The 16,993-nt window shown below is 34.5% G+C and overlaps 1 protein-coding gene across 1 annotated transcript in view; it reads left to right on the top strand.

The window, feature by feature from the left end:
- slit1b (slit homolog 1b (Drosophila)) overlaps positions 1-16,993 on the top strand; it is a 75,476-nt gene that overhangs the window by 7,344 nt on the left and 51,139 nt on the right. Inside the window, exons 3-10 of the mRNA XM_048169063.1 lie at positions 301-372; positions 671-742; positions 1,934-2,005; positions 14,376-14,447; positions 14,573-14,644; positions 14,781-14,852; positions 15,008-15,171; positions 16,402-16,546. Of these exons, the coding sequence (XP_048025020.1) occupies positions 301-372; positions 671-742; positions 1,934-2,005; positions 14,376-14,447; positions 14,573-14,644; positions 14,781-14,852; positions 15,008-15,171; positions 16,402-16,546 (741 nt within the window). The remainder of the gene's footprint in view (positions 1-300; positions 373-670; positions 743-1,933; positions 2,006-14,375; positions 14,448-14,572; positions 14,645-14,780; positions 14,853-15,007; positions 15,172-16,401; positions 16,547-16,993) is intronic.

Genomic DNA, 16,993 nt, shown 5'->3' with positions numbered 1-16,993 from the left:
ACTTACATAACCAAGAAAAAAATCTTAAAACCTGTACTTTTTAACATTCAGAGAACATTCAGAAAAATTTTTTAAATAACATTAACAAAACTTTCTTAGAACATAAACTTGTTAGCTCAAGAGGCCTATAATTAATATATACTGTATATAAAGTGTGCACAGTTCCCATTCACTATGATCGAATTAATAAAGTGTTACCTTTATAATTGCTGTTGATTCATTAACTCATTGACGTAGTTAAAACGAGTTATTAATATTTCATTTTTGATTAACAATTTCTCTTTCTTTTTGTTTTTAAAGGGACTTGAACACAAACAACCTTACACATATCAGCAAGGATGACTTCGCTGGCCTTAAGCACCTCCGAATTTTGTGAGCTTTATTTTTACATCAATCTTATTTCTGTTGTATTTTGTAATTTATAGAGGTTCAAAAGTTTAAATAGACATTTATATATGCCACAAAGAGGAAGAGGAAGCAGACAAGAGCACATTTTAACATGTAAACAACAATTAACAGGCAAACAGTTTTATTGTATTTTAATTACAGTTTGTACTCTGTTAGTGGATGGAATCTGTGGTCTTTCTTTACAATCCCCATCCTCCCCTATGTACTGAATATTATTTATCTTTTTAACTTTCACTATGCATGACTTTATCAATCTGTACAGGCACCTAATGGACAACCAGATCATCTCTATTGATAGAGGAGCCTTCAATGATCTGAAGGAATTGGACAGACTGTGAGTTTAAAGATTTTCATTCTCTTTATAATATAATTTTCAGTTCCTAAGGCTTTAATATTATAATTATAGCATTTAACCCTCTGGTTCTGTTGAAATTGACTAATATTTGGGCTCCCAGTGACCACAGTGGTGTATGTGTAAAATTAATCATAATCATTTTTGAAATTAACCTTCATTTCCATTTACATATTTTTAATATGTTCTTCTGACCTAATAAAAAATCCAGTAGATATTACTGAAGATTTAACCCTCACAACAGAACCATGGACCTTTTAGAAGTATTCATGGAATCAAGAAGAGTAACTAAGAGTAAAATATTTTTTTTCATTTTTTATTGGCATCAGACGATGTCTACAGTGAAACATCGTGATAGTGAATTAAAAATGCTCGCTCTGCTCCGCGCCTGTGGACACGCACCGTTAATATGGCGCACGTCTGGAGAAAGAGAGAACGTGCACAGAGCTGGAAGTGCATTATAGTCCTCCTCTGGCGAACAGTGCTTTGTTACGATTCAGGTTGCTATCATAAGTCCAATAGGATCACAACATTCAAAGTATTTATTCAAGTTCAATCCAGTTGAGGATCGTATTCATCATACCGGTATGGACGGTTTGTTGAGGAGCTGTGCCACTGGTTGTCGTGTCGATGAGGCCTTCACAATGGATGATCTAGTTGACTCAATGAATGAATTGAATGAAGCGCGTTTGGCTTTAGATAAAACTAGAGTGCTGAGTGCTTGTGGTGTGATCCGCAACGCTGTTTTGACGCGCTGCTCACTGTAGCTAGAAACAGTAAAATGGTGCAATCATTCTCTCTTGCGGATGCGGACCGCCATTTTAATATCAGTGGTTTAGTTCATGAAAAAGTAACCTATAATTCGTTTGCCGTTTTTTACACAATAAAATCTTTACTGTTTAAATTGTGTTCATTTAACTGTTTTGAATGTAATTTGTATTGTGTTCAGGAACAACTTCATTATGTTATTATTACCTAATCGGGAGGGGGGGGGATCATGATACTGTCTCATCCTGATGTCTGTCAGCATCGGCAATGGATGATAGCATTGTCTATTGGCCCAACCCTAATTCATTTATTATTTGAAAGCTATAGCATGTTGGGATAATTAGTAAGTAATCTTCAAATTGGGTTTCCTGAATTGTGAGCCGTATGTCTTTGTTCTTCCCTCAGACGTCTCAACCGAAACCGTCTCCAGCAACTCCCAGAGCTCCTGTTCCTGAAAAATCCCGCTCTCTCCAGACTGTGAGTTACCATTTTCTTATCGGGAAGCCATCAGGAAATGCTTGAGATGAAACCACCCATTCTCAGACAAAAACATAACAATAAAATTAGCATTTGGCTAATTCAGCTTGCTTCTGCCAATGTATTTGTGCCAAGACACCTTTGATGTGTTAAACAAAGAACCTTGTATAGTGATTTCCTGGACATCTCTCAATAAGAGCTTAGGTTAGATAGCTGTGATTGGGTGAAGAGTTTTTATAGTTGAACACAGATATAGTTGGTAAAGTCTGCACTGTCAAGGGCAGTGGATCAAAAATATGTTTTACCCAATATTTTTATGTGCTGTGTGTTTATTATGCTATGTTTATTAGCATTTCCCATTGTTAGCTTAGCTAACATGCTAATGCCAAACTCATTGGAATCAACCCTTCTGAAAAAAGTGCACTTTAGCATAGTTTAAAAAAAGAGTACTTATTTCATAAATAATATACTTTAAAAGTATACACATAAGTATGAATTGAATTTAATGTTTTCAGACACTTAACTGCATGTTAAATGCAGTTTATATGTATCTCTTGGCTATATGTCATTTCATAATTATATTGTCTTTGAAATATGACAATAATCTGACAATCACCTCTAAATAATAGCTTAGGTTAGTTAGCTGTGTTTGTATGAAGAGTTTTTATAGTTGAATACAGATACTGGTAAAGTGTGCACTGTCAGGGGCAGTGGGTCAAAAAGGGAAATATGTAGGAATGTGTGGGAGTACGAAAAGAGGCATAATGGGTGTGAACAAATAGTTCGAGACAGCTGTGTTTGCTTGTTATTTGGTTGTTTGTTCATGCCATTTCACACGTTGCATCATTAGCAAGTTGCCATATGGACGTGGCGTGTTCAGTCAATCTGCCTGCGAACACCCCCACCCACCCACACATGCCTTTAGGGAAAGATGTCTACTATTTTAAATGAAATTCATCTTTTTTCCTTCTGAAACACTTAGTATGGCAAACCTCAGGAATATTGGTTTATGATAATATGGGTCATGATAGAAATCTGTTTTTTGCATTTCTTGCTCCATGTTTGGACATTTTGTGGAGTGCAAATAAACAAAGCAAGATCTAGTTCATTAAAACAAGTAATAGTGTCCTAATACTCAAAGATTCATTAGACTAATTGTCACCATGCTGGCATTCTCCACGCACAATTAATTAACACAGTTAATTAAGAGAGGAAATAACAGGGGTGATTGCTAATTATGATTGGTTTCAAATTAGTATGTAGATTTTTCCTCAACCCTGTCACTGTGGGTAACAAAAATTTTAATTTGTGCTAACCGGGTGTGAACTTAGCTAAGAATGTTTTTGTTACGAACCAGTGACGATGAAAGAAAAGACTAATTATTCTTGAGCGTTCATGTCATTCCTGTCGCTTCTACTTCAGAAATTGTCTTTATTTGACAGGATGCTGTGGCGTGAATAGTTGAGTTCCAAAGCCTAGTGAGCTGCCTATCAAGACTGCATTTTAAGGCACAAAAAGTGCCCTAAAAAACATTTGGTTTTTTATTTTCTATTATTTTATTATTTTGTTTATTAGCACATCCAATTGTTAGCTTAGCTAACATATGTTAATACCAAACTCAACTGGAATCAACAAAAAGAAGTACACTTTAGCAAACTTTTTTTAAAAGAGTAGGGTACAACGGGACTAAAGGCACACCTTTAAAAAATATGCTTTTCACTACTCCCATAATGTATGATTGCAGAAAAACTGTATATGTTTTTATTGGAAATTGATAGAGCAACAGATTTTGTGTGAAAATAAATTATAAAAATGGTTTATTTGTAAAATGTTTTTATAAATCTATGTGGTGGCAAGGTGGGCCTTTTACCCCACACACTTTGTAAAACCAGCATGGGGCAAAAGTCAGAACGCATTTATTTATTTTTTTTAATAAATACTTTAGCTAAAATAATATGTTTTGAATAATGATTAAGTTACAAAATTATTTAAAAAAGTAAAGATTCTGAAAGCATTGAATGATATCCCATAATAATTGAATATAGCTTTACAGTAGTAACAATAAATGTGATCTTTTATTGTATGATATAAGTAATATTTTTAAATATGACATTTTCATTATAAATATGGTGATTATCTCTAAGGTGGACACCCAACTTGATATATAATATTTATTAGGGCTGCACGATTTGGGGAAAATGTCATATTGCGATTATTGAGGTCAATATTGCGATTGCGATTTGCGATAGCGATATAATAAACAAATAGTATCATGAGTCATCTTGCTTGGTTCTCAATGAAAATACACACACAGATTACTGATAATGCTGAAATGTGTATTTCTCAACTCAAACTAGCAACAACAACAAACAAATGCACAGCGTTTTCAAATTAAAATGAAATTAAATAACATCTTTGTATTACTGCAAACTTGTTATAATCCCATTTAAGATATTTGTTTCTTTACTAATCTGTAGTGGTTCAACGGATCACAAAACTCACTGTTCGGATCACATCACGGTTATGACGTCACGGATCAGATCATTTTTCAGATCAGCACAAAAAAAAAAATAATAATAATTGGATAGGGGTAACTTAACTTTGCATTTATTACTTAGCCCACTTAAACTATTCTGATACCATAGCATAAACTACTAGCCTAAATAATACATTATTAAAGGCAAGTGAACAGACTGTAAAAAGAACAAATACTGTAGGCTACACCAATTACAACAAGCATAGATAAATACTACATAAAGTTACAAATAAAGTATAAGGTCTAACTGTAGTATTAATTTTCATGCACAGATATGTAATAATTAAATGTAAAATGACACTGTTCATTGTATACATTTAATATAGATTAATCTTTGTTAAAGCTGTGTTTTGTTGTTTGATTTACATGACAGACAACAGCAGGTATTTATAGGTTGCTGTCACTTTAAGAGTAAGACCTGCACGCACACATCGGACAGATATACATCCGAATTCTCACCTCGTTCAATTAAGACATAACTGAATGTGTTTACATGAATACTTGCTGAGAGGGGTATTTTGACTGACATAATGCGTGTATGTGACCATCCAAAGTGCACTGAGGATGCGAAAGAGAAATCAATTTGGAGTTCGCGAGCTATAACGCGCCTCTCTCTCTCTCTGTGCGCGCGAGCCTTGTATGTATGTGCGTCATGTGCGCACCGATAACAGCGCTGCGTGCGATACCGAATTAAATCCTCTTTCCTCTTCAACCACTACTAATCTGGGTTTATAATCTTATAGCCAAAATATCGCCATATAACAGAGGTAGCGTTTTTTCTTGCCACCAGTTCAGTGACCGTTTGCTCCGCATCCATCTTTACCCGTTCTCTGCACTGCACACCGGAAAAGTCATGACCGTGCGCGCCACACATGCCACTGCCTAAACTGAAACTGACTGGTCTTCTTTTTATTAGCGGTGTATAAAATGGGCAAACAGCTCTCAGATAATGGGTTGTTGTGTCCACACATGTATTTTTTTTTTTTTTTTTTATTAACTTAAATTATTATTTTATTTCATAAAATCGCAGCATTTTGCGTCATATAATCGCACAAGCTTGACATCGCGATTGCGATATGATTAATCGTGCAGCTCTAATATTTATCATCTGAATCTATCCATGTCATGTCAACAAATGGAAAAGTCACCAAGCTATTTATTATAATGTTAATTATTATGCCTTTAGTCCCAACAGCAGGGGCACTGTTCACCCCAAATACCATACTTTTACATATTCTTCCGTTATTGAAAAACTGTTGTTTTTTCCCCCTGTGCACATTGGAAATAATATGCTTAAAAGAATACACTTAAGTGTGAACAGAATATAATGTAATATTAAATACAATTAGCTGAACTTTAGAGTGATTTTTTGACCCACTTAACAAGGACTCTTTATATGTAATTTGATAATTGTATTGTCTTTAAAATATGGTTAAAATGACAAGCATTTATGTTAAGCTAAAATATAGTTTAACGTATTTTCTATTGAAACTTGTATATCATGTTGTTAAATACATCTGTAAAGATAAAGTTGTGATTTAGTACATTTAAAATATATGGAACTTAAAATGTAATATCAAATAACACTGCAGATACAATTATAATCATGTACTTAACATGTGCTTTAGACACATCAAAATAAGTGTACTTCTTTAAAACACGAAAAAGGATTATTAAAGGTGCCCTAGAATTAAAAATTGAATTTATATTGGCATAGTTAAATAACAAGAGTTCAGTACATGGAAAAGACATACAGTGAGTTTCAAACTCCATTGTTTCCTCCTTCTTATATAAATCTCATTTGTTTAAAAGACCTCCGAAAAACAGGCGAATCTCAACATAACACCGACTGTTACGTAACAGTCGGGGTGTATGCCCCCAATATTTGTATATGCCAGCCCATGATTGAGGCATTACACAAGGGGAGTTAGTATTACACAAGGGCAGAACGTCTGGATGTGCACTGCTGAATAATCAGACTAGGTAAGCAAGCAAGGAAAACAGCGAAAAATGGCAGATGAAGCAATAATAACTGACATGATCCATGATAACATGATATTTTTAGTGATATTTGTAAATTGTCTTTCTAAATGTTTCGTTAGCATGTTGCTAATGTACTGTTAATGTGGTTAAAGTTACCATCGTTTCTTACTGTATTCACGGAGACCAGAGCCGTCGCTATTTTCATTTTTAAACACTTGCAGTCTGTATAATTCATAAACACAACTTCATTCTTTATAAATCTCTCCAACAGTGTGTAATGTTAGCCGTTAGCCACAGACCATAGCCTCAAACTCATTCAATATCAAATGTAAACACCCAAATAAATACAATACTCACATAATCCGATGCATGCATTCAGTATGCATGACGAACACTTTGTAAAGATCCATTTTGAGGGTTATATTAGCTGTGTAAACTTTGTTTATGCTGTGATAGAGTCAAGAGCTCGGGAGGGGGCGGAGAGCGCAAGCATTTAAAGGGACCGCAACCTGAAATCGTTTCTAATTATTCCCCAAAATAGGCAGTTTAAAAAATTAATTTAAAAAAATCTATGGGGTATTTTGAGCTGAAACTTCACAGACACATTCAGGGGACACCTTAGACTTATATTACATCTTTTAAAGAAAAGTTCTAGGGCACCTTTAAAACAGAATTATTTAAAATGTACTTTAAAGTAAATCTTTTAATTTGACATTATTACAAGTGCATTTTTAAAAGTGTGCTAAAGTGTGTTAAGAAACAGAGTTACCAAAGTGCACTTTCTTTAAGTGCACTTAAGTGGCCTTTTATTTAAATAATATTATAATATCTGCAAGTTTTTTTTTCTTTTTAAATATACTGTTAAGATTTGTACACTACAAGTGCACATTCAATACAATTAAATGACTTTTTTTGGAAATTGAGGGAATTAATATTTTATCTGAGCCAAAATCAACATCACAATCCTTTCCTTTGTATCCTTTTCCTTCCTATCCTTTGTAAATAAGACGGGTTTGAGTTTGTGTGCTGTGTTATTAGAGTATCTAATTTTTAGCTTAGCAACATGCTAATGACTTTCTGTGAGCAGCTCGATATTTAAATGCATATAGTGTGTTTCTAAATGTTGGATGTAGTGTTTTGTAGTGCTAGCAGTGAATGTTATATTAGCATGACGTTATCAAAGTGGCGTTTTGCGCTTTACAGCTTACAAAGATCTGTTGCTTGCTATCAAATATGTTTTTGGTCTTGAAGGCGTCATTATGCTGAATGATTCTTCTACATGGTAACATAATGGCCAATAAATATAAGGCCATTTCACAGCGCATTGCGCAAAGCAAATGTTCATGTGCTTCATCTTTCAAACTTTTCTTTGGAGGCTATTCTAGAAAAATTAAGCTAAATTAATGGCTCAGTGAACCACTTCTTGCAGTTCACTGGCCGGTCACACAAGATGCTCAAGTTAGACATTTGCCTAGTTGTAGCACAGGTAGTGATGTGAGGAATTATTTATGATGGTCCATTGAATTATTGAAAATGAATGCACACCCGAGGTTGTAATGTGAAGCAGGGTTCAGGTTGCTGTTCCTAAAATGTTCTTGTATGTTGAATCTTACTTAAAAACATACTTAACATTATGCTAAGCTACCGCATTATGAAACATAAGCTAAAAAACAAACTAAAAAAATCTAAAGAATGAGAAATGTTTAATTTCACAATATATAGCCTTGGTTCTATACAAAATATGTAACAATTTAAAGATGCAATAATGGGTACAAATTCATTCTCATGCTAAGTCATTTTTTGTCTCTATTTACGGTTTCTTTGCTGTCTTTGAGCTCTGATGAATGAGTTTGCCTTTGCTAACATTTAATATCCATCAGTAAACAGTGCGTCAAACACAAAAAGACAAATGTAAGAAAGACTACGACTAACAAAAGAAAACCAATGTGGCTAGTCGTAGTCTCTCAGATCCCACAATTTGTTGCTCATTTTCCCCTCTCAGGCCTCTATTGTCCTCTTCTTCTTACCCTCTCTAAGGGTTTTCAAATAAAAGATCTGGAGTGTAATATTTGCCGAGGTTAAGCAATCTTACTATTCGTAATGTTTGCCTTCACCTCTGGATGTTAGCCAGGTTTAAACCACAAACTGAACATCCTGGGCAAACAGCTTTGATTAAAGGCGGTTACCAGGAAACTCTGAGACCCACACTGAGAGCATCGGAGGTTATTCTTTCCAGAGTTAAGGAGGTTTTTGCTGGTATTCCTTAGTTTTTTAAGACTGGACTGGATATGATTGCAGAGTCCATTGTGATACAGAATTGGCTGTGTTACATGTAAATAATGGAAAGCTGCATTGCATTATCGTGATACTTTTGCTGCCTTCTTGCATTTGAGTTTTGTGTATATTCAGGGTTCAATACAAGTTAGCGCAAACAACTTTTGATTACTATAAAAATAAATTAGACTCGTTCATTGTTTACTATAAACAAAGCAAATATCAAGGTTGCAGTGAGGAACTTACAATGGAAGTGTATAGGGCCAATTTTCAAAGCAGAAATGTGAAAAACCTATAAAGCACTTACATTAATGTTTATGTTAAAACTTGTGAATTATTTAAGCTGTAAATTTTTCTAGTAATTTTATGGTCATTTTAGAATTGTATGCACTATGTTGCTATTGCAGCAAACTTGTAAAAATGGATATAACTTTATGCAGAAAAGATTAGTAAGCCATTTTTTTCCCACACATAACAAGTCATGTTAACACACATATTGTTTATGTCTTGTGGCTATACTATTGAAACCGTGAGTTTTTTAATGTTAACAGATTGGCCCTATTCACTTCCATTGTAAGTGTCAGATTCTAGCTTTTTTCTAATAAAGAAAAGTTGTGGAAATCAACATTTTTGTGGTAATCAGCACTATATCGCATAATATTAAGTGCTGTTGATTAAGATTAACTCATCTAGCACTTTTTTTTTTTTTTTTTAAGTCAAATGAGTTCCTTGAAAATATAAAACAACATTTACAAAACATTGGCATTTAACCCAAACAATTGAACTCCACTGAGGGGAAGGTTTGAAAGCTTAGAGTTTGCAATTGAGACATACAGTAAGAATGTGGAGCAGCTTAAACCCTGAATCCCACGAGGAATGTATAAGTTCATACAGATATCTCTTACTTTGGTGTTTTGACACATGAGATTACTGGGGTCTTTTTCTCAAATAGTTCCCTGAGTGGACCTGTAACCAGTGGACAGCATTCACAGGTCATAGTTCTAGGCAATGAAATCTGGTTGCTTTCAGGAGCAGGAAATATTGTCAAGTCAAGTCACCTTTATTTATATAGCACTTTTTACACTGCAGATTTTGTCAAAGCTTTACAGTGATAACTGGTATATAATTTTGGCTGCACAGCAGCTCTTAAAGAAAATGGTGTCAGTACAGGCAGATCAAAACACTGTTGAATATCAAGTGTCACCTGCTTACATTTACAGTGCTCAGTGTAAATGAGGACACCCTTTTGAAAAGTAACATTTTAAACAATATCTCAATGAACACAAAAACAATTTCCAAAATGTTGACAAGACTGTTTTATATAACATCTGTTTAACTTATAACATGAAAGTAAGGTTAATAATATAACTTAGAGAACAACATTTTCAGTTTTACTTAAATTAGGGTGATGCAAAAATGTGTACACCCCACTGAAAGTCTCTTGAGCAAAGCTAAATTTTAGACTACACATGTCTAATTTAACACAAATTCAACCACAGGTGAGTCTAATTATTCATTACACAAGTGTCCAACAGACAGTTGACTATAAAAGGGTGTTAAAACCCCTCCCATTTCATGCTGTCAGCAATGGCACCACATGGAAGAGACCTGAGAAAGAAAATAATTTCTTTACACCAGAAAGGTGAAGGCTACAAGAAGATCAGCAAAGCTTTACTTATCAGTCAGAATACTGTAGCAAAAGTGGTACAAAAATTTTAAAAAGATGGAACTACAACCATCTCACAGAGACGTCCAGGTCATCCATGGAAGTTAACACCTCGACAGGAGCGTCTTCTGATGAGAAGGGTTGAAGAAAATCAGCATGCAGTTATCTTAAAGAAGTAGAAAGCCAAATTGGGGTGACTATTTCAAGTGACTGCAGAGGAATGGCATGCATGGGTGCCATCCACGAAAGCCTCTCCTAAAGCCCAGGCACAAAAAAGCCCACCTAGAGTTTGCCAGGGCCCTTGCCGACAAAGATGAAGACTACTAGGACACTATACTCTGGAGTGATGAGACCAAGAAAAATGTTTTTGGAACTGATGGCTTCAAAACTGTATGGCGTCACAAAGGTGAGGAATACAAAGAAAAATGCATGGTGCCTACAGTGAAACATGGTGGTGGCAGTGTCCCTATGTGGGGCTGCATGAGTGCTACTGGTGTCGAGGAGCTGCATTTCATTGATGGCATCATGCATTCACAGATGTACTGCTCTATACTGAAAGAGAGGATGCTACCATCACTCTGTGCCCTTGGTCGTCATGCACTTTTCCAACATGACAATGGTGGCCAAGTATGTCTCCTGATCTGAACCCAATCGAACACCTATGGGGAATTCTGGAGAGACAAGTTGAGCATCACTCTCCATCCAGCATCCAGTCTCTAAAAGAGGTCATTCTTGAAGAATGGAAAAAGATAAATGTTACAAAATGTCGCCAAATTGTTCATTCCATGCCTAGAAGACTTGGTGCTATCATTAAAAATCATGGAGGCCATACAAAGTACTAGATGTAGTAGTTTTTGTTGTGGGGTGTACTCATTTTTGCATCACCCTAATTTGAGTAAAACTGAAAAATGTGTAATCTAAGTTATATTATTAACCTTACTTTCATGTTATAAGTTAAACAGATGTTATATTAACGTTAGTTTTGTCAACATTTTGGAAATTGAAATATTGTTTAAAATGTTACTTTTCAAAGGGGGTGTACTCATTTACGCTGAGCACTGTACATGAGTGACAATGACAAATGAGTTTAATTAACCCTAGAACGTATACATCTGCTGTACCAAGTGCATATGTGGTTCAAATATTCACAAATTCAATTCATTTGGTGCTTTTTTAAAATACAACAACATTTGTATTTTTTTAAAATACAAATTTTGTGCATGTGAAATAATATTTTATGAGTTTTTATATTATATGAACACAATAATGATATTTACATTTTTATTATATACAGTATATCATATAGATGGAAAACCAAGAAAATTCAATTACCAGTGCAATGAAGTGGAGTGCATTAAATAGGACATAGTATATATGACCCATACATTACAGGATTAATGATACAAACTGCCTTTTAAAATGAAAAATAGTAACTACATGATGAGAAAAATGATCAAAAACACCTTAAATGAGTGATTTCTGGAATGTCAGGTGAAAAATACCTCTTTGACCATATTTGCACTGAAAAATACAGAAATAGTAAGAAAGAAAAATAATAAGAAATTGGACACATTATATTTTAAATCCACATTCACATGTCAGAGTTAGACAGCTGAAGGTTTTGTTTTTATTTCTATACTTTTATTAGATCAAAGTCTCAATAATAGGTAGAATATTTGTAATCCCAGTCATCAGTTAAGAAACAGGCGCCTCAACCCCTGTAATGTGTGGCAGCAGCAGTGCATGGCCTTGGGAGAATGACCAAGCAGACACAGATAAAATGTGGTACAAAGCATTCTCAGATTTATTCAGGAAGAAGGGTCATATTTATAGACATACGTCAAACAACAATCTCCAGGATGGATTGAGCATCCAATCATACGACTTCAAATCAAACCTTACCATGTATGGCATTTCACGAAATATAATAACAAATAAGAAATGTATGTGCGTAAATGTGTGTGTGTCTTCAACTTCTGGTTATGTGTGTGAGTGACAGTGTGTCCAAGGACTACTACTTCTTGTTTTGTCTAGGTAGGTACAAGATGTGCACAATGGAAAAATCCCAAGACACAGAGAAAGTCATTTATTATGAAAAAAAAGCACTATTTAGTACTATTTTCATGATATTCAAGTTTAAATATTCTGCAGTATTGATGTATATATATATATGTATATATATATATATATAATACACACACACTCTGTTTCTTGTTCTTTCACACTGAATTTCACACTCGATTACAGATTTCTTATTGTGTGTCTGGTTCGTTGTGTTAGTTAAGTGGCCTGACTTCTACTGGAAATAGTGCCTTACCAAACAGCACTAATAATACAGCTAATGTTCAGCATCTGCTGTTAGCTTTTAGCTTTTTACTGCATTTTACTCTTTAACCAAAGAAAATGAGCTTTAATGTGCAGAACTCTTTGTTCATCCTGAAGGACCATGAAAGGCTTTCATCAAACATTGACTGTAGCTTGAACCAATTGCGGGGGAACTTAACAACAGTTTGCAATTGCAACAAAAATCACATGCATTAGGAAAAGGTCACTGATGGCTTTCACATGGAGAGAAAACAGATGAAATGACATTTAGGAATCCAGATGTTCTTTTATTAAATGCCAATTTCCTTAGTCTGCAGAACAGTACAGAGCATGACTAGATATGAAATATAGATACTTTTAAAAACCATTTCAAATCTATGGCAGTAGGATTGTGTCATGCTCACTTTATTTCTCAGCAAATCAGAAATATTATTTATCTAGAGGCTTTATTTTTTATAGTTAAAAGTGAAAAACGGCTGTTACATCTCAAGAATGTCTCAAACTGTGCTTTGCTAAGATTGATCTGATAAATGCTAACAAGGAGTAGTTAATGAAAATAAATGAAAATTAGTAAAAAATTAAAGATAAAAGATACATGAAAAAGTCATTATTTACTTACTATCATGTCATTCCTATACATTATTAAAAAAAAAAATAGAGAAAATTTAGAAGATTCTTCATGCAGCTCTTTAACAACAGTACATAGTGGGAAAAAATAGTAGTAATTGTTCCTGAAGTTGTATTACTTTGTGTGAGAAAATAAAGGAAATGTCCTACTTCCCACTTCTGAAGTCGTGATTACGAGCCTGTTGCATACAAGTGCTTTGTTGTCCGACAGAACAGGAATCATGAAGGACACCAGGTTTATTCTTGCCTATTTATTGGGAAATTCTTTTCAAGTCAAAATTATATTTAGCATCCTATTCATTGACAACCATATAAACATAGATAGTCGATTCTTGAATTTCAGTCAAATACAGGCTGTTTTCACTGTGTATAAAACATTACAATACACTTCAGATGATTATTCATATTTGTAAATATGCACTACACTTTAACGACAAGACAATAACAAAGAATAGCAGTCACAACAGCAGTCGATCTCCCTTCCACCAGTTTAAAGTTTATGGCCCACCCAACTTGGGAACTTGGGTATCAAAATTATCCCCAAGCTTTCCAGTGGTAAATACGACTTGAAAGGGCGTTCATGTCCAATTTTTAACTAGGAAACTCATATTTATGATCATTCCAATTGCATGTGAAGGCAGCAATAAACAATGACAGAATTTTTATTTTTGGATGAACTATACCTTTAATTGTGAAGTTCCATACACTTTCTGGATGTCATATTTGTCTATATTTTTAAGGTTTGTATAAGAAAAATCTGAAACAAAGCTGATTTGAAAGTCAACCATAATTAAGAATTCTATTAAGTCTCAAGCGAAAAATCAATAAAAGTTTCCTCTTGGTTATGCTGGGATTTTTTTCCCCAGTGATTATTTTTTCTAACCTAAACTTGCATTTCAGTTGTATTTTGCATTAATAAATATTGGTAATTTAACTGGATATTTCACTCTTGTAATTAGGGACTTAAGTGAGAATGTCATCCAGATGATACCAAGGAGAGCATTTAGAGGAGCCACCGACATCAAGAACTTGTGAGTTAAAGTGCACACAAGTTTAATGATACATGTTTCTTTTAATTTTACCAATAACATTATTTAAATTTAACCTTTTATTTATCAAAATGTTTTATGTGCCTTTGTGTTTGTGTTGCTCTCAGACAGCTGGATAAGAACCACATCAGCTGCATCGAGGATGGAGCGTTTCGTGCCATGAGAGTCCTGGAAGTCCTGTATGTACTGACTTGTGTTATAGAAAAAGTAAATGAGTAGTTTTATTAAAAAAGATGCTGTTTATTGTTTGTACAGTATGCATACAGTGTGTTTGGATTAAATCTAACCTCCTTTTTCTTTGGTTCTCCTCCATAGCACACTGAACAACAACAATATCAGCACTATCCCCATTTCTAGCTTCAACCACATGCCCAAGTTACGAACCTTGTGAGTATAGACCTCTTTTTTTGACATTTTCTTCTCACATAGAAGTTTAAATCAATTATCCAAAGTATGGGCAAAATATAATTGTGATGATTGCATAATAATTATGTTTGGTTAATGAGGACTAATATCAGTTATCAACCTTTTTTTTTTAATAGCCGTCTGCATTCTAACAGTCTGCGGTGTGACTGTCATTTGTCATGGCTGTCTCAATGGCTCAGACAGAGACCAGCGCTGGGACTTTACACACAATGCAGTTCACCACCTAACCTACACGGCCTCAACCTTGCCGAACTGCAGAAGAAAGATTTTACATGCTCTGGTAAATCTGGGCTCTTGTGACGTGGGCTGTATTTTTGTAGTTTCTTGTTTATGGGGTTAAGTTTTATTAAAACTTTTTTAAAAAAATAAAACATTTTATTAAATTTATTACATTTTATTACATTTAATTAAAAATTAAAACTTAAAACTTTTTTGTGAAAATTATATATAATTTAATACACACATTTTGACTGTCATTTGTGGCATAATTTCTACAACAACCATCAATTTTGCAATTTTTTCAAATGTTAGTTTTACTTGTGGATATTTTATTGTACATTATTTTTAATCAAACTGTAATTTTATATAAGAATATAAGAAAAAATATATTAAAATAAAAATAATTTGTGTATTTTGGATTATAAAATGATATCTATGAAGTTAGTCTTAGCATAGCAAGAGAAAAAATGTCATTTCCGTGGAAATTACACTTTTTGTTTTAGAAACACGATGGAACATAAAAAACAAAAACAAAGTGCGAAACAATCATAAACCAATATATAATTTATTACACAAATGATGTCCCACATTTGTGGTGTCATTTCCACAACAACCATCAATTTTGCTTGAATAACGTCTTTTCAAGTGTTAGGGCCCTATCATACAACCGGCGCAATGTGATGCCAGTTTTTTTTTTTGCTAGTTTCAGCCCGACGCAGTGATCATTTTCACATCCCACGTTTAAATAGCAAATGCACTCGTGCCCATCTTTTTGCCCATGAGCATGCTGGTCTGACAACGAGGTGTGTTCAGGGGCATGGTTGGCGTGTTGCTATTTTGAGGCAACTGAAAACGACTGCGCTATTGACCAACAAAAACCTGGTCTAAAGTCAAGGGCGCAGTATTTATTTATTTATTTTTTGTTATTTACAGGGTGCATTAGTAATATGCGCCTATAAGCGGGTGCACAGCGCACGTACATTCTGCTTGTTACACACAGGGATGCGCAGCAGCACACAAACATGCCAGATATTAAAAATAAGAGTATTACAATATAAAACATAATTATTGTGTACATAAAGATAAAAATGCCTACATGTCATAATGGATAGTCATTGCATGTATCAGAATTACCTATTTGGAGTAACGACAAATGTAAAAACACTAAAAGTGCCCAAAATTTAAGAAATCAAGGAAACCAAGGATACATTAAGGAAACAGGATATCAAGGAAACATTAAACTAATCAAGTGCTTAAGACTAATATGTATAATGTTTCTTCTTTTCCTGAGGTATTTTTGATTCCAGTCCTCAGCCCTGTGGCATTGCGTCTGGTTCCTGTCCTCCAATGTGCACTTGCAGTAACAGTATTGTTGATTGTAGAGGAAAAGGTCTCACGGCAATTCCAGCCAACATGCCTGAAAGTATGACTGAGATGTGAGTGATTTATTTACTAAGAATATTTAAGATGTTTCTTAAAGGGATAGTTCACCCAAAAATTAAAATTTGATGTTTATCTGCTTACCCCCAGCGCATCCAAGATGTAGGTGACTTTGTTTCCTCAGTAGAACACAAATGATGATTTTTAACTCCACCCGTTGCCGTCTGTCAGTCAAATAATGCTAGTGGATGGGAACTTCTACTATAAGAGTAAATAAAACTTGCATAGACAAGTCCAAATTAAACCCGTCAGCTCGTGACGACACATTGATGTCCTAAGACACGAAACGATCGGTTTGTGCGATAAACCGAGCAGTATTTATATCATTTTTTAACTCTAATACACCACTATGTACAACCACGTGCAGCACTCGTTAGTAAGGTCTGATCGCGCTCTGACAGCGGCAGTGATGTCTCGCTCTCATTGAAGTATATGCGCGAGAC

Source organism: Megalobrama amblycephala, linkage group LG2, assembly GCF_018812025.1.
Source record: "Megalobrama amblycephala isolate DHTTF-2021 linkage group LG2, ASM1881202v1, whole genome shotgun sequence".
Taxonomy (NCBI): Eukaryota; Metazoa; Chordata; class Actinopteri; order Cypriniformes; family Xenocyprididae; genus Megalobrama; species Megalobrama amblycephala.
The sequence above is the reverse complement of the archived record's forward strand: the minus strand, read 5'-3'. Positions and strand labels throughout refer to the sequence as shown.